Source organism: Lasioglossum baleicum, chromosome 6 (genome assembly GCF_051020765.1).
Source record: "Lasioglossum baleicum chromosome 6, iyLasBale1, whole genome shotgun sequence".
NCBI classification, from domain to species: Eukaryota; Metazoa; Arthropoda; class Insecta; order Hymenoptera; family Halictidae; genus Lasioglossum; species Lasioglossum baleicum.
In genome coordinates this window covers 8,303,359-8,325,354 of record NC_134934.1, presented here as the reverse complement: position 1 = coordinate 8,325,354, position 21,996 = coordinate 8,303,359, and the positions used below count along the sequence as shown (strand labels likewise).

The 21,996-nt window shown below is 42.8% G+C and overlaps 2 protein-coding genes across 5 annotated transcripts; one reads left to right on the top strand and one right to left on the bottom strand.

Annotated features, from left to right (window-relative positions):
• Positions 1 to 2,049: 2,049 nt before the first annotated feature.
• On the top strand, positions 2,050 to 19,546 carry LOC143209590 (arylalkylamine N-acetyltransferase 1). Of its 4 annotated transcripts, none has more exons than XM_076425432.1 (4): positions 2,050 to 2,200; positions 15,853 to 16,120; positions 18,178 to 18,394; positions 18,878 to 19,546. In XM_076425432.1, exons 2-4 carry the CDS (start codon positions 15,886 to 15,888, stop codon positions 19,074 to 19,076), a joined length of 651 nt encoding a protein of 216 aa, XP_076281547.1. In that variant the 5' UTR covers positions 2,050 to 2,200; positions 15,853 to 15,885; the 3' UTR covers positions 19,077 to 19,546. The 4 variants fall into 4 exon arrangements, with proteins under 4 accessions (XP_076281547.1, XP_076281549.1, XP_076281548.1 ...); XM_076425434.1 differs by lacking the exon at positions 2,050 to 2,200 and adding an exon at positions 2,806 to 3,188; XM_076425433.1 differs by lacking the exon at positions 2,050 to 2,200 and adding an exon at positions 3,227 to 4,663.
• A 1,161-nt stretch (positions 19,547 to 20,707) lies between these two features.
• LOC143209591 (dnaJ-like protein 60) lies at positions 20,708 to 21,913 on the bottom strand. Its single transcript, XM_076425435.1, has 4 exons — positions 21,527 to 21,913; positions 21,356 to 21,446; positions 21,107 to 21,276; positions 20,708 to 21,026 (listed from the first exon to the last, which is right to left on the bottom strand). Exons 1-4 carry the CDS (start codon positions 21,604 to 21,606, stop codon positions 20,720 to 20,722), a joined length of 648 nt encoding a protein of 215 aa, XP_076281550.1. The 5' UTR covers positions 21,607 to 21,913; the 3' UTR covers positions 20,708 to 20,719.
• Positions 21,914 to 21,996: the final 83 nt, after the last annotated feature.

The following is a 21,996-nucleotide window of genomic DNA, read 5'->3' as shown; positions in this document are numbered from 1 at the left end:
CATTGTTTGCGCGAGGCGGCGATTAATTGAGGCAACGGATACGATTTTTTGTCCGGAGGTATGATCTAAATGCGATAACATCGATCCGTTGCCGTTAACGCGTCGATCCGAGAGGAACGTCGACGCACAAGGATCGCGATTCCGCGAATTATCGTCTTACGGAGCTGAACGAACCTCGAGTTTTATCTCGATTTATCGGCGGAACGATCGTCTCAGAAGGACTCGTAATCGGGCACGGTTTGCAATTAAAAAACGGAGCCGGGCATAAAAGATTCATGAGCCGCCGTTATCGGCGGGAGAGAATATGGCCGGCTACGTTGGCGGATTTGCGCGTCGCGTCGGATAGATCGATGCAGTGTTCGTAGATCGTTCCACGACCACCGGAAACGGGGGATCTGTTCCGAGTACCCCTTAACCCTTTGCTTCATCAAACCTCTACTAAATATGTGCGTTATTCATTTATGTTAAACTGCAATATAATTCTATTTTCCTGTTGCGAGTAGAGCGCGGATTTTATGCATTTATAACAAAACTGGCAATTTTATTTGGTTTCTTGCAATTGATGCAGACAATCTTTATTTGGCATAAAGATCCGCAGTCTAGTTATGGTATTTAATCATTAGAGAAAATTATCGTACGAGCGGTTAAATATTTAGATACTCGCATTTCTGTTGTATCGGCATGATAGCTGGAAATTCGTGATGGTAATCGATATTATAATTTCGATTTCGATACACACGGTTTCTTTTTCGTCTACCCAGCAAAATCGCCGCGTCTAAACGAGGCCTGTCAAGTTCCTCGCGACACGGGCGGGCGAATTACACAACCGCAATGTTTATATTTTTACGTTACCTTCGTAACGCTCGAGCGGAATAATAATAATGACAACGTCATTATTGCACACATCAAGTCTACGATAAAGATTTAAAAAAAAAAAGAAACGCCGCACAGCGGCCACGAAGCGCGAGAATGAACGGGAAAGAAAAACTGAGTAGAGAAACTAGCAAATTCGAAGATTTCGTTTTTCCGAAAGAAGATTGATCATCGTTGTCGAGCGAGAATCGCGCTCGTCGAGATGCAAATCGATCATCTCGTCACCGTGAATCGGCTTCCGCCGCACACGGAGCTGTCGTATATCACTATTCGATCGTAAATCTCCGCGGAGAGCTACGGTCCGCGTTCCGTTCTATTAGAGCGCACGGCTGCGGAAGGTGTAATTAAATTTGGTTTCGCGTTCAATTACCCGGCAAAAAGCGAAAAGCCGCGCGCGCGCGTCGAATGTCTTAATCGTGGTGCGAAATCGTCGCCGTCGCCGTCGTCGTGGACGAGAGATTTATTGAACGCGAGTAGCAGAGTTCGTAGCGATCTGGCACGGTGCTCTTGGATCGTTTTCTAATTACGCTCTCGCAGGTAAGTAATTGCGACTGTATACTTCGTGGCAATTACTCGCCGCTAGGTGTCGGCCACCCGGTGGTCCGCGCGCGTTCCCGTCGCAATTAACCGCTCCTAATAATTTATTTCATCGTACTACCGCGACGAACGACAGGAGTGCCAATGAGCGATCGACGGAACGGAACATTGAATTTTTTATCAGCCAGCAGGATCAACGAAGCGTGAAGTTATCGATGCGCGCTCGCGTGTGCGAACGTAAAACCTGTTCAATTGACACCTAAACGGCGCGACTCCGCTCCCCGTAGATCCCTTTTAGATCCCACCCCGCAGATCACCATGGTACGAGCCCCGGTTAATTGAGATTTCCGCGAGAAGTTCTACTTACGCTTCTCTGGGTCGGCGGGGTGATTTAGGAGTTGAATGCCATCATCGACACGGTTGATCGGCCTAGCATTGAATTGGTTAATGCTGTTAGGGTCAACAGGGGCAGCGGAGATGCTACTGTTGCTGCTGCTGCCGTAGGAGAACACGAGGCTCGGACCTGACGCGAAGCCCTAATTACCAACGAGCCTCGGATCTCGCTATCTCTAATCACATTCAATGGGAAAATAGATTCGGGGTTACCCTTTCCACGGCTCCTCGCCGAAGGGATATTACGTTGCCGGATGGTAATGACCCTACCCGATTGCTCGAACTTTGTCCACCGTTGTTCGCAGTGCGTAGTTGGCGATAGACCGAAGGGGACGCTCCGTTTCGTTCTTTCGAATCGTCGAAAACCCACCGGGACACCTGGTCGAGATTCTCTCAGGTAGGCAGGTTTGCACCACTTGGAAAGTAGTTAGGGAGAACACGCAGTTATCCAGTAAGTCTGCGCGCGATCTAATAGATCTTTTACTGTGACAAGCGGCGAGGCAGTCTTTTGGCATTTGCTTTGACACATTCGCGCCGGGTCACATCTGACACAGTGACCGAGCGAATCCGCAACACTTCAGAATAATACTAACAGAATAATAATAACTTCCTAGTTGAATGACACATAGCGACTACATTAACTGCAAGATACACAAACCACATAGAAATATGTTTCTTCTAGTAATTACAATAAATTGGAGAAAACTTATCTTAATACTTTTAATACTTTACATTTCACCTACTTGTTTTTGTCATAAATGCGTAAAGTCCGCAGTCTATTGATAATAGGGTGCTGCATACCCTGAGCTCTAACTTTTGGATCTAGAGAACAAGATTGTATTGTACACGAAATTATTTCTGAATACTTATTTGCGTTGTCAAGTCACGTCACAGTCTCTCCCCGAGTCCTCCTCCGACGAAGGCGGAAAGGTCACGGAGAAGGTTTGACAGTCAGCGTTTTCTCTGTTTAACCCGCGGCACTGATAGGAACGGTCTCGTGATCCCATGAGGGCAGCGGCATGCAGCTAGCTGATGATAGCCACATCCGTAGATAAACATTTGTTCGACGGGCTTCGCGTAATATTCCGCTCGATGTTCGCCGCTTGGTCGCGCGTCAACTGGACAAACGGCGTCCCTCGAACATTGTTGAGAGCTTCACCGGGCCGGACTGGGCTCTCTCATCGTGCAACTTTCTTTCTTCCGCGTAACGGATAAAATCGATTGGCTCGCGTGTTACGATAATCCGATCACCGGATTTATTGGATCGGCGAAAGAACTGACGCGCCCAAAGACGGGACGTTCCGCTGACCAGCGGAGAGATTGTTGAAGACGACCGAACGTCCAGAGAAGAGACCCAGTTTCCTGTTGTCGTCGTCGCACACGATGTAAATATACCGACGACATTGCCAGTAGTGCACGCCTCGAATCCTCCCGCGGTTATTCTCGGACGAATCGGTGGCGCATCTTCCACGGGAATAACGGCGAATGCCTGGCACCAGCCAGCGGCCCCGAGGAAATGAAATTGCATTTTTATCGAGCCAGGTGACGGAACGCTTTATCTCTGTCGGTTACGCGAAACCAACGTGTCGGGAAATTGTGCTAGCCCTTGGACTAAGGGTGCGAGTACATCGCAGCTCCAATGTACTCGTACCCTAATCCCCTGTGATCCACACACCCTTTGGGAAACGCTACCGTCGCTACGAGTTTTCAACTGTGAGAGCCAAACGTCTGGTTGCAGTGTTGTCGCGGTATCGCTAGCTAGTCAAAGGTTCACAGCCAGAGGTTACACGATTATTGCGCGGACTTTGCCGCCTCGGCTAGTGTGCAACGATCGTCGTATACTAGTCAGCATGCAGTTCGCGTTACACGATACTCTGCTTTCGGCGGTGCACGTGTTGTTCCAAGTACGCTCCGGTGCAGCGAGGTGTTTAGACGAAATCTGAAACTCTCCGTTGAATTCCTTCCGAGTAGCTCGTTAAGGATAAACTAGGTCTGCAACTTCTCAATTTCTGCTAATCCTGGTTCATCGATGAAGTAAATGTTCTACGATAGAAATACTGTGAACAGCGTCTTTAACTATATCGGCATCCTTTCATACTGTTCGAATACTCGACTCGGGGTTCGTTAACGTCGGAGCTGCGGTGAAGCTATAAAATCGTCAATCAGAGCGGCAATATGTCTGCCGTCTGGTAAGCGATGCACCAATGTAAACAGTTCCATTAGAAAACAATAAAACGCATTTCTACTCTTCGCTCTCGTCGTCGCTCCAACACAAACGTATATTTATAATCTAATAGATTGGCTATCGCAAAGCGATCAGACTCGAAGACTTACGGTGCGAACTGAAGCAACGCGATGGTTCGATTGTTTTCTTCCGCTTCGAAATAGAATGCTTCGTTTTCGATGTATCGTCTCGGAAAGCGAACAAAAATGTGGACAGACCGGTTTTTGAAGGACGGAAAGACTGCGCTGGAGGCGGTCAATTTTAGGATTTCGGCTGAGAGATCGCCGAGTTTAAGAAATGTTCTAGCACCGGTGCACTCGGTGCTCGTCGCTCCGGTATCTGGATTCGCGAGGCCGTGCTCGCCTCGTGTCACGTACAGGCGACAGACAACGCGTTGCATCGTTGCATGCATCGTTGCAACGGCTGGAGGGGCCCGGGGGGTGTCGCGTAACCATCGAATACCTGCCTCGATTTCATTCGACCGGCTGCGTACATCGATCGTAAGTGTGAACCCGTCACCTGGCCCGTCAGCTGACCGAGACTTCTTTTCCATCGCGCGGCTCGCTCGTCTTGCCCGAAGGGGATGATGCTACTCAACGGGACCGAGGCTCGAGTCGTTCCAGTCGACAGATACGTGTAACGTTTGACTACTTATCGATCTTCATTAATCTCACTTTCGCTATTCCTGCTCGCGTCCGTTCCCACTCTCTCATTCTCTCGCTTTAGCATCTCACAAGAGAACATGTTCGAGTTACACGAGCAATGTACACGATATCGTTCACCGGAGCAATCGACTGAATTCTAAATTCAGCCAAAGGAATTGGTTTATCAGATGACACTGTGAAAGAAAATTTTGGTCTGAGCTTGTAGGGGAACTTCAAAAAAATATCTTTCGCAGATTCCACTACTTGTGACAAGTTTTACGATTTTTAATCCTTAATTGCTCATAGTTACTCCGACGGTTGTTTTCACCCCGTCGATGTGCGCGATTGCCGATAAAAAAGTGTCTCCGACAGTTTTCTAAATATTGTCGCATAAGCTGGTGTACCTGACTATGTTTTCCCGTGTTGAATTTGTTCGACAAGCCTTTGCAGATGGGACGTGCCTCGGGAACCAGAATTGTTTCACCTTCGGGTTTTGCCGATGAAAAGACAATTATTTTGTTAAAGAGAGGAACGGATATAGAGTAGAATTTTAATGTCGGTTATACCCCGTCCGCAAAGGCGTGCTTGTAAAGACGACGGTATTGATAGTGCAATCTCGAACACGACCGAACGAAATACACGACGGCGGTTCTAACAACCTGATCATTCCTCGATTTCGTCCGTGAGAGTTTTCCATCGGATACGAACTCTAAAACGAGCGCGAGCGCCGGGGTTTGAACGAACGCTAAACGAGATTAGCCTCGATTGCAGCGATACAGCCCGATCGAATGCACGGACAGCACGAATACACGAAGAATAGACATTTTTATTTCGAACATTGTTCATAGAAAACGTTTTCTAGGTTCTCTATTTCTCGAAGCGAGAACCCTTGCTCGAGGCAAGAAATCGAGCAAGACAATTCGCGTAAACCGTTCGCAGGATTAACTGTTCGCGTTTCCTTCTTTCTCTCGCCGATGCTTAAGTGATTGTCATGCACTGAACTGCGGCGCGATCTACACGAAACGCAGTCGGGTGCGACGTATTTCCTTGTTTTTGTACGTCAACCAGTGTTCGCCCCCTCTGCTCTACCAGCTCGAGTTGGTTATTTGAGAAATGTGACTCTCTTTTGCAATTTTAATTGCTCAATTACCGTACGCTTTAACCCTTGCGACAGTAACGGGACACGCGTGAGCAAGTGCGAAAAAATCGACGACGAAAATACCGTCTTCGATCGAACGTGCCCGGCGACAATTGAAATTGGTTTAACACTAGAACTACCGACGATTGACGTATACCTACTTCTACCAGAGGGGTCAAAATGACTTGTTTTTAAAATTAATAAGTCATTTAAGAAAAGACATAGCAATTTTTACGTTTTTATATGTTTTCCTATTTTATGTGCGTAGATCAAATATAAACTGAATAAGAATAATAATATAATAACAATAATTTTAAAAATAATTACGCATAAAAGTCAGACATTTTTTACAAGTTACAATTATTTTAGCAGAGCATGTACCACAGACTCGTTTATGACACACACCACAAATATTCCTCGTTTTATTATTAGTACAATATGCTATTTGACACCGTTTACGTTTAATACTTTTTGATGTAAAATTTTACATCAAAAAGACAAAAAAAAAAGAAAACTGTTTTAATTATTTGCATATTTTAGAAAAAGTTATACAAAATTTTCGGAAAAAAATGTACTTAAAATGAATAATGATTATAAGAAATGCCAAACAAGTCGTTTTGACCTCCCTTGGTAGATCTAGTGTTAAACAGCCTCGCAACGTGCGGAAACAATTCATACGAAGAACTGCTACTATGGTGCATTCTTCGGGAAATTGCTGCGTTGATACAGAGTCAAATTCGGAACACACGACATGCTCGTTTCTACTTCCATTAGACTAGTCACGTCTTTAACGTTTCATGTACATTTCTAAGTATCCGATTAAGAAAACCAGCTTCCCAGAATTCGAACTAAAAAAACTGTGAAATCTACGAAGTGAATTCGAGCCTCGGCAAAGTCAATTAACCCCTTGCTTTGCAATATCGTGTCTGACTCGTGATGAAGATTCTGAACAGATTCTGATAAAAACCGTCTGATTAAACCGCCTCCGAAAAGATTGTATTGTGTTTAAGTTCGTGTGTATTCACATAAATTAAATGGAAATTATTTCATTTTTTTAGTGCGTTTTTTCGAAGTCGGTTTAATTTTTTTTTATAAAATTTTTTTGTTTCACACTTTTTAGTGGAACGAGCAGAATTTGTAGAACGCCGTAGGATGGTTTTTCGGTCTTATTGGTTATTTGCAATAAAAACCGCAAAGAATGAAAAAATGCAAAATTTGCTATAAAAAGAAAGAGAAAAAAGGCACATATACATATCGAATTGAGTAAACTCCTCCTTTTCCGATTATCGGTTAAAAAAGTTCTAGTCACTGAAACCGTAAAATAAATCGTAGGGCAAGCGGTTGAGAGTGAGGTTGAAGGGCACGTAAGTTTGTGCAACAGTTTCGCGATCATCGCCGCGAGCCCGCAACAAAGTTAATTGTAGGCCCGATCGTCCGATAAATCATGCGCCGAATGGTTCCCCGCGCGGAACAGGTTGTACTTGAGGAAAGCCTGTGTAAGGTCAGTACAATGAGATCGGTTTCGCGAAGGCGTATCCCGTGTGTGTAGAATTTCTTCTCTGGCCACAGACATCGCTCTTGGCTCGATAGCAAGTCACAGTAGGGGCGGTTCAATGGTAATTAAATGCGGGTATATCTGTCGTCGAACGGATTTATTGCTCGGCAACCAAGTTGCATTGTTTATTCCAAGGAGATCGGGAATAATGGAACACCCGTGGCGTGTCCCTCGATTCTGTATGAAACTGAACGTTGCGCTCGCAATCGTTTGCGCGTTTTCCACCGGCTCGGATGAGTGTAGGAAACTGATCTCGAAGTTGAATTTTACGCTGACGAGGTCGTCGCCAGAGGACTTCCTTCTGCTATTTTTTCCCCTCTCCGTCTTTTCGTTTTGTTCGTTTTTTTTTCTTCTCCGACCACAGTGGCCTTAGGACTGTTCCGCGAGAAGGATACATTGAGGATTCGAATGGAGAAGAAGGAAGGCATTGCCATTGAGAACGCTCTAGTACGGCTCGTAACTTCTTAAAACGACGTTGATTTATTCACGGGCTCACCTCGAGGCGATAACTTGCATTTCATTATCCGCGGCCGGCGAAGGTGTACTTTGTTCCGATTGGTTTGCCGCTTACGGAACTGGCACCGCCTCCAATCGGCTCTCGGGATCATTTACGTATGCACACGTGTAGCATGTATCTGTTAAAACGTTAACGGGCGCGGTGTTACGTCACGATAAAGCATATCAACGATCGAAGGTGGAATCGTCGCGGTGGACTCTGGAAAAACGTCGAACAGTATATACGAACAAAAAACGAAACAGGAGCGTGAAAAATTTGCCGCGACGAGAGAGCAAGAGAGACTAATGCGGCTAGACTGCTGACTTAATCGCACGAATTAGATTAGTTAGACCAGTTTCCTTTACCGTTGAAAATCGCGTTGATGCCATAATTTAGACGTCCGAGACGATTTCCACACCGGTTTTCTCGCGCCCCCCGTTTCCGTCAATTTATTCCAAAATATACCGGTATTTTTTCTTTCTTTTGTCAAGCTGATCCGTTTTCCACGTGCTGGTCACTATCTCTCTCTCCCTCTCCTCTCTGATCGCTCTCTCTTGTTCTCGGTAACTTAAGCCAGCTTAAGTTGCTCGGTCCGTGTGTTAAATAACCGAGCGCATTCGATACTCGTATCCTTCTGCGCCTTTCCAAGAGATCCAGGTCCGCGCCGAGCACAGGACGCTCCGCGATGAATAATTATTATATCTATCGGAAACGTGACTGCCTGTCAAAGCGGTGGGATTACGGTGACGTGCCTGCCAATAATAACTTTTTAATTAATCACCGACGATGAATCAATCCCGCGACTCCTTTCAGGATGCTTCTCCGAGCTTGCGTATACTATAAATCACCGGTGAACCGTGTTGCCGGTCGACGAGGTCACGGTCGAACAATTAAAATCGAAACTCGTCTAACCATTGGCAAACTATCGAAGATGAAAGATTGGCTGTAATCATTTCGTGCCGAATGCATAGATTCAAGTCGAGTCAAGTTAACGATGAGCCAAGCCGATGAACATTGTAATTACTAGACTCCGTATTTTCATACAAAATAAAGTCTAGGTACAAATGCGTTAATTAAGAAGTATTTCAGTCTTATTTTCGCGATTCGAAGAAGTTAGCCAAGAAAAGAGCGCCAGTGAGAAAGCGACGAGATCACGACGCGAAAATAACCGATGCAAAAGTCTTGATAAGGAGAGCACGAAGCAAGGAAAGGTCAGCTCCATCGCGGAAGTGGCGCTCGTCGGGACGCCCGCGCCTTAGAATCCGGTTCGAAAGGATCTCCGGGAACGATCGAACCATTGTCGTGTGTATAGTTCATTCCGGTGTGCGTCTGCGAGATCGTTCGCCGTTTGTCGGGCCTCGTGATGAAAGGCTGCGGAGGCGGTGATTGTGTTCGCATTGCACATGGTCCGTTCCAAAGGATTCTCGAACGATGTAGCCGATCGACTGGCTCTAGGATGTCCCTATACACGCCGACAACAAGAAAAGGATGCGATAAAGGCCGTGTCAAAAAATGGGTCAAGAGCCGGCGCTCTTGTCCGATTCGGAATGATCGTTCGTTTGATCGTTGAACTGAAGACGAATGGAGCTGACCTGCAAACGTAGTAGTAGATTGAGTAACAAGTAGACTGGGGATCTTCATGTAAAATAAAAATTGTTCGCATTAATTGCAAGACGTAGGAACCGAGTAGGAATTCATTTCTCTCTGTGTATAGTGGTTTCATCAAACTGTAGTAGAAGTTCTTGTAATCTTCTTATACCGTGGATTAAATAACTCAACTTCGTACTGAAAGAGGAGATAGTCTGTTACTTTGTCACGATTATCTTTTGCAATCGAAAGAAACGATAACTCTAGATAACACTAATTGCACAGAGCGACTGGTGGCCATCAATGCGAACTTGTTATTCCGACTAATGTAGTTGCGAGAAACGATAAAATAAGAATGGAGAGACCCTAGAGGAAAACAAGTAGCCTTCGTTAATTCCTCTTTCCGAAGAGCATTGTGCTGGAACGAGAAGAAACGAACGACATGCCACAGTTAATTTAGTGGGCATTTAGTTCGACACTCGATGACCAGGAACGCCTCGACTCTATGTCATTGAATGCCAGCTAAGGTATGGCTACGGTTCTCTTCGCCGACCTTCGCCAGCTTAGATCGCCGATAGTTCCGTGACCGGTCTCTGGATCACGTTCCGTGTTTCGTACAATTCAGCCGAATTGCGTAAGTTCGGAGGGAACGAACTGTCATCGTCGGGTTCCTGTTCGTCGAATCCGATTTCGCTTCTGTCGATGATCCTTCTCGGATTGGTTGAACGACCTCATTCTTTGATCAATTACTTTATGTTTTTCTTCCGCTACTGTTTCAGCCTTTCATTTCTGCTACGAATATTTTCTGTTAGAACTATGACGGATGCTGACTCGATGGTACAATGGTTCACAAAAATAATAGACCATTCTGCTCCGAAAAATACTGAAAAGGTTGTAAATTATAAATTGAATTGACTGAAGCAATTGTGTCTGCATCAACACGTTCGCTACTAGCATTTATCTCAACGAAACTAAAATATGAAAAAATATATAAATTCTCAGAATACCATGCTACGAGTTGTTCTTCTTTGTGTTATATACAAAATCGCTGGTGGCGAATATGTTAATTGCAAGAAACCAATTAGGAACATTATTACTTTTAAATTCTTTCAGTCTGTCTACTGTTTCGATTTACACCTACTCATTTTTCTCGTAAACACGTAAAATCCTAGGCAATGAACGATGTTAAGCCAATAAAGAATAGTTTAACACGGTCGCCATCAACGTCGTAATTTATTTAAGAGATAGCCAAGTTGTTGTCAGAGATAAGAAGAAGAAAAAGATTGTAAGAGATAGCCTGAAGTTGTTTGAAGTAAATAATTTTCCTCTGCTAAAGAAAATATTTACGAAGAAGGCAAGCAACAGAATAAATTCTGATAGCATATTGCATATTCTTTATTTTTCGAAAACCGTAAAAGCGAGATAGCGGTTTCTCATTTTTGCGAGCCACTGTATACGGACGGAAACCCGAGACGAGGTATGAAAGTCTATAACAGGTGTCTTGACTTTCAATTTCAAAAGCGAGTAACGTAGCCGGAGTCATTCGATATTCAACTGCGAGCAATGGCAATCGACGCGACGCGCGACGTCCCCAATTTGCATCCGAATACAACGGACAATCGACTTTTAATTTCATGCAAACTAGACGGATTCGAGGAGTTCGCTGGAGGATTCATGGAACACTTCTCTCGGTGATTTTCCGAAACAAACGCTTCGCCTCACGGTTAATCGGTTTTCGGTGTACCCGGAAGCTTCGCTCCCAACGACGAGGAAATATTTTTTCCGATCGAATCGATGCGACGCAGACTCCGTGTCTGCACTGAACTCGAGGAACGAATCGCTGCGATTGCTTGGGAAATCATCAACGATTCTTTTTGTACAATGTACTATGGGAATCGTGAATATCATTTCGCGGGCATTAAGACACCCGTATCCTTCGAAGAATGCAATCCTTGCAGCCATTAATCAACAGCTACGAATTAATTAACCGTTCTAGCGCCGGTTCACTTGTTAGTCGGGAAAAAATATTCTTCGCTCGCTGTTCGTGTTACCCAATCTCTGGATTTTTTACAGATTATTTCTAACGGTCGTCATCTAATAGTACAAGTGAAATATACTGCAATAAAAATTGACGAGCCACTTAGATATATCCAATCTTGTCATTCTTATAAAACAATACCTGTGAGTCACTTTTTATGCTATTAAACGAAGACATACAGTTTTATTTAAAACCTGTTTTCTACAATCGATGCAACTAATTTTTATTTCTGATAAAAGTCCGCAGTCAATGGTTGGAAGGATGACGGAATTTTATGGTGGGTCGCGATTGACCCACCAACGTAATAGACTAATATCGTTAATTATTGTGGATGACACCGGATAAAAAGATGCGACGATTTGAACGTCGCACGTGTCACCTTCGTGAAAGAACGGCTTCGAGGATACTCAGCTCGATTAATAGCACATGTTCTTGACTATCATCATCCTAACGTGTGCCAGGATCCACCCATACAATACGTTGTAAACGTGCCGGCTAATAATTTCCCCCCTTTTTTCAGTTTTCTATTAACGTTGTCGTTGTTACCGTACGCGTAGCCGATCGCGTGTGGCAAGCGAAGCCGAACGTGTTCCCGACGTATTTTCAATCTGCCGAGCTCGTTTCATTTGCATCCAGCGATATCAAATGATAAAACCTGGTACAAGGCATGGTACAAATCTCTCGAGAACATTAAATCTTCTCTCGGCACTGTTCTGTCCAGCGTGAATTACTGTGGGACTCGAACGGCGACCATCGGGAACGCCGTGGTCTGCGCGACAATTTATCTACCTGTGGTCGCATGATTTTTCGGCCATAAATACACTTTAAAGCGATGCCTGCCGGATCTCTCATCATCCTACAAATATTCCATAAAATCAAAAGAATTGAATTAAGGTGTTGGACTCGTTTCCAGGATTGCAAGGTTGCGGGATGCGATTTTTTGAGATGGGTGATTTGAAAGATGGGGTTTTTCAGTAGTCAAAAGCGCTAGATAAAAAATCGATCTACTTATTACAATATTACAATATTAAAAAAAAAATTTTTTGGAAAGCCTATGCATTTAGAGGATGTAAACTATTAATAAATTTAACCGTTACACCTCCCCGCGCGACGCTCGGTAGTACGTAATCGCGTTCAGCGGTCCCCACTCCGCGCGACAGCGCTCCCTACTCTACTACGCGTTCTCACTCCACTAACTCCTGAAAATTTGCGATTGTGAATTTTTAATAGCTATGAAAATACTTGTAAGATTTAAAACGAAAAACGTGCGGCGCATGCAATAGATAATTGATGCATGAATAGTTCACCTAAGTCACCAACAATTTTATTGCACTGCAAATGATATGAACTGTTGTGTTACAAGTATTTTCATAGCTATTAAAAATTCACAATCACAAATTTTCAGAACTATCTGCATGGGGTTAGGAATCTGTACGGGGCTATGAAAAATTATTTTATACTTTCTAGTCCGTTTTAAAAACGTGGTATTTTTTAAAATTTATTTACGTTTACGATACGTAATTTGCATTATTCGGAAGCATAAAGCTGCGCATGCAGTTATTTTCATAAAGCTACGACAGCTAGATGCAGCCGAATTAATGCGAATTACGCTTCGTAAACGTAAAAATAGAACTTTTGAGGGCGATTGCCGCGTAGATCCATCTTTTATCTATTGCTTTTGACTACTGAAAAGCCCCACCATTACATTATTGAGAAATGAAAAGGCGCATCCCTGTACCATTGCAATCCTAGAAACGAGTCCACCCCCTTAATAAAACTGAAACTGTGAAGACAAAATTTATCATATCGGTTACTTCTTTTTAACCCTTCTACATCCCTCATATCCTAATCGGAAAAGATGGCGGACGCTACTCTGGTTTATTCGTGAATATACCCTTTACTTCGCAGCATTGAGTTGGTGCACAAGTCCTGTTGCTTGTGCTTCAATTACAAGATCATCTTAAAAATAGACTTGTCATATGTACGTTTAATAGCATTCTAAACTTCAGCATTTTGGATTTTTTAATTTCGTTAAAAATTTCTTTCGTTTCAGGATAGACATTGTGCAGTGTCATTTTGAAAATGACGAAAATTCCCTACGTGTTTTTTTATAGAAATTGGATCGAGGAGTCAAAACAACGTCGAAAAGATTTGTGCTTAAAACGGGAAGATCATGTAACGCCTCGATGATAGTGAAACGAAAGAACACGTCAGAAAGATCGAATTCCTCAATTTAACACTGCATATTTTTCAATTCGAAACAAAATAATGGCTTCACTAAATTCGAAAATCCAAGACGCATTTAAAAGAATAGCGTAATTTTCAAATGGCATAGAGAACACGGATAAAAATCGAAACATTAGAGAAAATGGCGGCGAATACACGCGCGTCGAGTCGTCGAGCCACCGCGGTTTCCAGCTCTAGAGGCTAAGCGAACCGACTTGGAAACGCGAGTTTCCTTGGAAAAATAGAACGATCAACTCGATATTCCGATAAAAAAATCGGCAGAAGAGGAACACGAGGGGCGTGGGGATCGACTGCGTTGGTGGCGATTCGCAAGCTTCCTAAACTACATATATTCGCCTGTCCCTGTAAGAGCGGCTTTTGCCTGATCTGAGCGTATATAAGACAGGCGACGTCCTATCACAAAGCGCAGTGTTGGATTACTACCTCGACGTCAACAACGAGCATCGTGTGTTATTGGCGTAGTCCCCGGTGCGCTACATTCAGTGACCCATCGGATGTTCGAATCGTAGACCGGCGCCGAAATTTTCATAGAAATATACAAACGATCGAGTACTCTGCGGGTAAACTTCACCGAATATTCACCATGGACGCCATACGGACCTCTAATCTTGAGAATTCGGCCGGCATCGGCGTTGCCAAGGCGTTCACGAATTTCGCGAACGATGTCCAGAAAGTTTCCAAGTACACGGTAAGCCAGTCGCCAATTTTCCGAACGTTTACAGCGCGGTAAGAACCATACGAAATTATTTGAAACTTCGAGAGGCCGCGATCGATTCGAAATCAAATCGGTCATCTTCGGCGGCCTCCAAAATCACGCGGCACCGTACATCGGGAGGATGACTGTACAATACGCCGGCAATTACGAGCGAAACAATGTACGATTATTAGAATTATAATTGGCCATTTGATCGAGCAGAAGAACGAGGTCGTTGATAGCATTGAAACGGTACTCGTCTCTGGCTTTGATAAAAGACAAGATGAGGGGTCATTAAGGGAAGCTAATTACGAAAGGAGTACCGGCTGAAACTTTATCTTCCGCCGGATCCGTCTCCCTGACATGATGTAATCAAAAATACAGGTGCCATTACGGTACATAATCTTCAGGGAATTATGTAAACAAGCGCGTTGCGGTAGATTCTCCTGTTCGTCCAAGGAAAATGTATATCGGCCGATCGATGGGACGGAAAATAGCCGGAGAGGATCGCGCGAATTCTTTGCTATTGTCGTCGAAATGAAAATGGAACCGCGACGCGGTCCTATTAACCGTTGTGAATCATTGCATGAAACTAGATCAACGATAGCGTACGTACACGACCACGTTGGTAGCGTTAGGCTGTGGTTATGCTGAATACGATTCTCATTCATAAGCTGCCGATCTTTATGCAAAATAAAAATTATCTCTTCATCTTTTTAGCGAGTTGATAACAATACATACATATTCTTCTAAAAAGTAAACTAAATGTCTACGTAGCTTCTATAACTTGCAAATATCGGTGGTCTATTGATCAGTACTAGCAAAATAATTCATAGGGTACATGATTTGCGGAAATATTGCGACAGACCTGAATCTCAGAAGCCTCAACAATGGAAAAGATGTTATTTGTTCCAATGCGATCTGGTCGAATGGGTTCTCGCGGAGACGGTTCGGACGCCTCACGAACACATAGAAACGAGCGAGACGATTATTGACAATCGCAATCAGTATAACCGCGGTCTAAGAGGACCGATCGAGATAAAGCGCAGCAGAAACGGGAACGCAACGCGAATTGCGGCACAGGCCGCGGCGCGATGCTACGACGGGCCCACGTTAATTGTCGCGTGTGAAAGCGCTAATTCAATTCCCGTCGCCGTGAAAACAGCCAATGTTGTTCCAGCCTCTTGTTGCATTGGGTTACATTTACCATACATACTGGCTGTGTCGCAAGATATACTGTAACCGAGAACTTTCAACGACACGGCCGCGCATTGTTCAGCCATGTCACACGTGCTCCAGTAAAAGACGGACCGGATCGTACTGGATTTCCGGTTCCGTACGAGCAACGGCGTCGTCCACGCGGAAAAGAAAATCATCTCTGAAATGATCGAGACCGAAACGATGATTCTTACACGATGTGTTACAGCTGGCGGATTCAGCGGAGCCGAAACCCGTCGGCATGGACTACCACATCCAGACCGTCACGAAGGACGACAAACTCAGGATACTGAAGTTCCTCAGGCGATTCTTCTTCAGAGACGAACCGCTCAATCACTCGATCCAGCTGATACCGGAAAGCGAGGACAGCACCTGCCTCGAGTTGGAGGATTATTGCAGCACCTCCTCCATGGAGAACAACCTCAGCCTCATGGCGGTCTCCACCAGTGGCGCCATTGTGGGCGTCACGCTTAATGGTAAGCACCCTTCCTACTAAAGATTCTTCTTCTCTCACAAGAGTACAAGTTTGTCTTGTGTTGCCTCGAACGATCATCCCTTACGCTTTCTTCCACCTATCGTCAAACATCCTATACATATAAATGAAATGAATGAAGAAAGTTTATGTTTCCTGCGAGTGTACACATGACTAGACTGCGGGTCTTTATGCAAACGATTACTTTAGCAAAACCAGGACGACGAAAAATCCAATACGTCAACTAGAAAATTCCTTATAATATAAATGGAGTAAAATGTGACTAATGTTTGCTAATATACATGTTTTCATGTATTTGAAAAATGTGTCAATACCATAAATACATAGAGATCCGCAGTCTATTCATAAGTAAAACGAGTATGTGAATCACGAGGCGGCAAACGAGTAGGAGTTACAAATGGTTACTCGTGGTTCTATATGTTCTGATAATTTAAATAGCCTGTCCAGTTTAAAACGCGCGTTGTTTGGACAGCTTCCATTTAGGCGAAAAATCTCGGCTAAAAGCCGACGGTGTCGAGGTCTGAAAGGGTTAACGGGCAAGTTGAATGCGGCACACGGGACTGTTTACGCTGGTGTCGATGTATCTGGGTTAATAATACGGTCCGGGTACCGAGAACGTGTTATTCTCAGCGGGAAACGATGACACGTCGAACGAAAATGTTCTGCGAGCACGAAGCGATGACGAATCGTTTGGTGGCGACGAAATTTGCATCCGATTCTCGACCATTATCGACACGAGCCGGAAAAATATCTCTTCGATTCGTAGCCGAAGGACGCCGCGGCATTGCCTTCTTCGTTGTCGAATAGATCCGCGCGATAGATAACGAGGATCTCTCGGATGGCAGGACCTTGGAGGCGGACGAACAGATTTTTACTCCGAGCATACACACAGCGTAAAGAGTCGTCGGCGTCGGTTCTCTATCTGGTAAAAATCGGCCCGCGAGGGAGGTGGCGGACACACCTACGGCAAAACGGTACCGCACAAACGTTACATAAATTGTTATGAGAACACCGAGCAAGCTGTGAGGCTTATTAATCGCTACCGGTTGTCGCAATCTCGCGGTAATTACGTTACTCTATCGTCGGGTCCAGTTAGCCGTGCGTTATTGAGATTGGAAAAAAATGGGCTCGAGCCGCGCGTCGCGACGACAAAAAGAAACCGGTTAAAAACGGGTAACAATAAGAGCATACCAACGGACTCGTAACTACCGCTCGATCCTTGAGACGCTTGAAAAATTCAAACCGCTAATTGAACTTATCGGCAATGGGTTTGGTAATCGCGCCGATTCAACGCCTGTGATCTCTGCGTTTCGAACGATTAAGTGTCGATATCGTTTGATTGCGCTGTAATCGATGTTGATCGTTGCCGATAAAGATCGTTGAAATTTGATACGATCGAAACAGATGAGACTTTAATCGCGCTCCAACAGTTGCAAATAAGTAACATCGGGAAATCGTACACTTTATGGTAATTAGAGACCTTTAGAAACAGAATCTATGGCCGATCGCCGTTCACCTGTGCAACATGCTAGCGCATTGTATACAGGGTGCTTCCGAAATCGTTCTTCGGGCGAAAGCGAATTGAAAGTGTAGAATGCAATCTTGCTCGTACCGACCTTCGAATTTGAAAAAATCGACTTCGAATCACAAGTAGAAAAGGCGAGCGAGAGACAGACGCACGAGTCGGAACTGAAAATACGTCTTCCTCTATTTTTCTACTTATTTTTCTTCAACGAGCTCTTCCTCCTCGACCGTTGCATAATTTTGCCAGTACTCTGCGTGTCAACTGTACCTCAACCTTGCAACAATGTTTCTTATTAGACGCACACAACGGAGTACGCGGTCGAGTCATTATCTCTTATTATTATCGCTCTAAATGCTACTTATTCATTGTCAATGCACCAACGTGAGTTACGCAAACTTACTCTATTCTTGGTATGCAAGACGATGTGCAACTTTGTTTTGCAAAGTAGCTAAGATTGTGTAAAATACACACCCGAAGGTTGCATTACACGGTTGCATTATTCAATCGATGCGCAGGAAAAATGGAACCGTCAACCGAAGACGAACCGGAATACATACGCACCTGTAAAAATCCAAAATTCAAGAAGATCCTCAGGCTACTGAACTACGTGGACAGGAACGTGAACCAGGTTGGACAGTTCCGGGGGTTGAACACCCTCGAAATCAGGATAATCTCCGTGGACACAAATTGGAGGGGCAAAGGAATCGCCAAGGCTCTGCTGGAAAAGACGATGTAGGCATAACGATCATTAATTTTTTCAATGGCGTAATTAGTTGCAATATTAATATTCTATCTTACGGTTAGCAGACCTTTAAAGATCACACATGAATAATTGAGAATTTTTTAACAAACAGTTCAATGGCGACGACAACTTCTTCAGTAGTATTATCCAACGACTTCTTTCGAGATTGTTAGTTAGAATCAGCTAAAGAGTAGCTCCGGTAGCCAAAGTGTTAAACTGTATCAAAAAAGATTCCCAACAAGAATATTCGGGAAATAATCGTATCATATTTTTTAAGATATAGAAAAACGGTATTAAGAAACGAATTGTTGAAAAAATTATTAATTCTTTTGATATAAAGTCCATAGATTTGATTAAAAGGGGCACCTTTTATCCTAAAACGTCTTCTCTTTTAAAAGATATAAGATAAGATTGAAATTTTCCTCTTGTCTTCCCACGTGAATGCAAAATGTTCACGCTTGTTTTCTTTGCAGGGAAATCGGAAGGGAGAAAGGATTCCACATTGTTCGCGCTGATTGCTCCTCCTTCTTCTCGGGGAAACTATGTACAGGACTCGGTTTCGAACAGATCTATACGCTACCTTATGCAGAATATGTCGACGAATATGGCAAACCGATATTTTCACCGGCACTTCCGCACACGGCGGTTGTTAGCTACATTAAGAAATTGTGAAGGGCGGCATGACTTTTTCGGTACTTGTTCCAAATGTTCAGGACGACTCCGAGAAACGCACCCTTGAGACCACACTTTTCTAAGGCTCCTCTTATTTATTTATCACTTTTGTACGAAAAATCATTGAGCGACAATTTCCGAGAAAAACGGGTGTCTTGCGACGATCCATTGCGGATATATACTACTTGTACAATGTCTTATACGGAAGATTTCCAAAGTACAGATTCATGACTATTCTATTTTGTAAAAGTATGCGCGCATGTAGAATGTAATATGGTTCGATCCAGATAGTTTTTAATATTACCACTGTACGGTGGTAGGCGATAAACGTGTTCTCTGTAGTAGGAGTCGGCTACAGATCATGTTTTAGATGTAGTAATTTATGCTTTTTGTAAATTATCTTACACGTTATAACTATTCCTTTTAAAGTTTATGCGACACGAAATATACAGAATTTTATGCAAACGAAATCGAGACTGCACATCCTTTCTGCCTCGCTCGAAATCAATCAAGTCCAAACTGCTCTCCACTTGTTTTTGTAAAACCTTTTTATTTTGTTAAAAAAAGTAATATGCCAAAGCTGGCACCCCTATACGTAGTTCAGTTGCAATAATTTACAATATAAATTATCTTAATAATGAAGTGCACAGTATTTATAATCTTGTAGATAAAAAATAATGGTCATCCGTTCTAGGGGTGAATCTACACCTCTAGATCGGTGGACATTTGTAAGAGAAACTTGCCGCAAAATTTATATGTACCAAAGAAAATTCTTGTTAAAGTTTGTTTTTCTATTCATTGTTATACATAAGAGTACTAATCCTACATTATGAAATACTAATGTAAAGTATACTTACAAATTTTTCAGAATCTTCTGTTCCTCCGGTCGAATCCACAGCACACTATTATTTACTCACGCGAATACGTCCGAATAAATGTGCCTGTTTTTCAAAGCACAAAATACCACGCTTCTACACAATCACTAAACGCTACACAACACACTTTCCGAAATCGTGACAGCGAACGAGAAGTTACTACGACCACGATCAAAATAGTTTTACGATCTAAATGCGACTTCCGCGCGGAAACTCTGCCCTTCCATCATACAATGTATTCGATCACTGATCGATTGAAACACAAATAATCGTTTCCAATAAGATATTGATTTTTCGAGAATCAGCTATGTTCCGTCGCGTACCACTTCGAAGTATTCGCGTAAACGGCAGTATGCTGTGGATCCAACGGAGGAACAGAAGATTCTGCAAATTTGTAAATACCTATAACTCCACACAATCAAGTTCTGCAAAAATTTCAACAGCTTGTATCTCAATAACTATTTGTTTACGATGTATGGTACCTTATAAACTTTTTCTCTTTTCGATGAGTAGAAGGTGTTAATGTAAAAACAAACTTTAACAACAATTTTCTTTGGTGTAAACAATTTTGCGGCAAGTTTCTTTTACAAATGTCCACCAATCCAGAGGTGTAGATTCACTCCTACAATGGATGACCATTAATTTTTATACAGCCTGTACAGTACAGTATGTACAATGTCTTTGGACATAAAATTTACACGTTCAAATTATCTACATCACACAAAATAATTTAAAGATACTACAATCTCAGTAGCGAATTATACTACATTATTTGTTTCTCTGATCAAATTTAAAATTTTCTTGCAAGTCACTGATGCTTTGTAATTGCTCTTCTACTGTTCTGTGTTTAGATACTTCTTTGAGCCTTTCGTATTCTGCTGCATATCTTGCACTTCTTTCTAACGCCAATTGTCTATTAAAGACTGCAGATCTTTGAATAAACATAAATTGAACAAATGCTCCAATTAACATCAGAACTATGCAGCCCAGCAGCGCTTGTGTGGCTTCCTTTCGATTATACTCTCTGTGTTGACTAGGATCTACGAATCCCCAGTCTGCATATGTTTTATATGGTCTGCAAATGAATTTTTTATATCTTATTAAAAATTTCTGCAATGATAAATATTGAGAAAGAAAAATTGCATATGTTTATACCCATTGCGATTTGCACTTCGAACTACATGGGAACTTCCTGTATAAGTATAATTGTATTTTAAACTCATATCGTAATCTCTTTTTGTGGTTCGTTTACTCAAAACTGAATAAGCTTCGTTAATCTTCACAAATTCTGAGTGACTTCCTTCACTACCGCAATCAGGATGCGTCTAATAATTTTGAAACTTGTTAGGCGTCGTAACAACAATACATATTTATACTTGAGCAATTACGAAAATACCATCATACTTTCTTCGACAATTTTATGAACGCATCTTTGATTTCCTTTTGTGTTGCGTCCGTAGAAACATGCAATGTATCATAATAGTTGCTTTTGGATCTATGAAAAACAAAATTCCTTTCAAAAATAATGATTTGTACAATAGAATATGGATATATAAAATATTTCGTGATTCTAACCTCTGCTGATGACTGTAATTTCCATAATGTCGAATTACTATCGGTACCTCGAATTTATACATACGAAATATTTGTGCCATTCCTTAAAAATTGATTCTGTACTTAACAATTGCAATGCAATTGCCGAATTTGACGTAATTAAGCTGCAATCAAGTACCGGACCGTGAATGCGTGATCAATTCATTTTACACGACTGGTAATTGGGGCCACGATTCAAACTATAAATTTAAGTCGCACTAAACTAATATAAAAATACTAATTTTGTATGATATTTTGAAACCATCTGCGCACTTCGAAAATGCACATGATTAAATATGTCAATGTAAATACATGTTCTAAATAAATGTCAATTCATATTCGGCTCAGTTCAAGACGTAACTGGACGTAACTTTTAACTATTCGACGCTGACTTCATTGTATTCAATTTGTTTGAAAAAACAAGAACTGTAAACAAACAATAAACGAACAAA

Excerpts from the sequence above, each read along its gene's own strand:
- LOC143209590 (XM_076425430.1), top strand. The coding sequence starts at position 14,316 with ATGGACGCCATACGGACCTCTAATCTTGAGAATTCGGCCGGCATCGGC. Across the intron at positions 14,421-15,852 it reads AGAAAGTTTCCAAGTACACG|CTGGCGGATTCAGCGGAGCC; the intron begins GTAAGCCAGTCG and ends GATGTGTTACAG. Across the intron at positions 18,395-18,877 it reads GCTCTGCTGGAAAAGACGAT|GGAAATCGGAAGGGAGAAAG; the intron begins GTAGGCATAACG and ends TTTTCTTTGCAG.
- LOC143209591 (XM_076425435.1), bottom strand. The coding sequence starts at position 21,606 with ATGGCACAAATATTTCGTATGTATAAATTCGAGGTACCGATAGTAATT. Across the intron at positions 21,447-21,526 it reads AATTACAGTCATCAGCAGAG|ATCCAAAAGCAACTATTATG; the intron begins GTTAGAATCACG and ends TGTTTTTCATAG. Across the intron at positions 21,027-21,106 it reads CGAAGTGCAAATCGCAATGG|ACCATATAAAACATATGCAG; the intron begins GTATAAACATAT and ends ATTCATTTGCAG.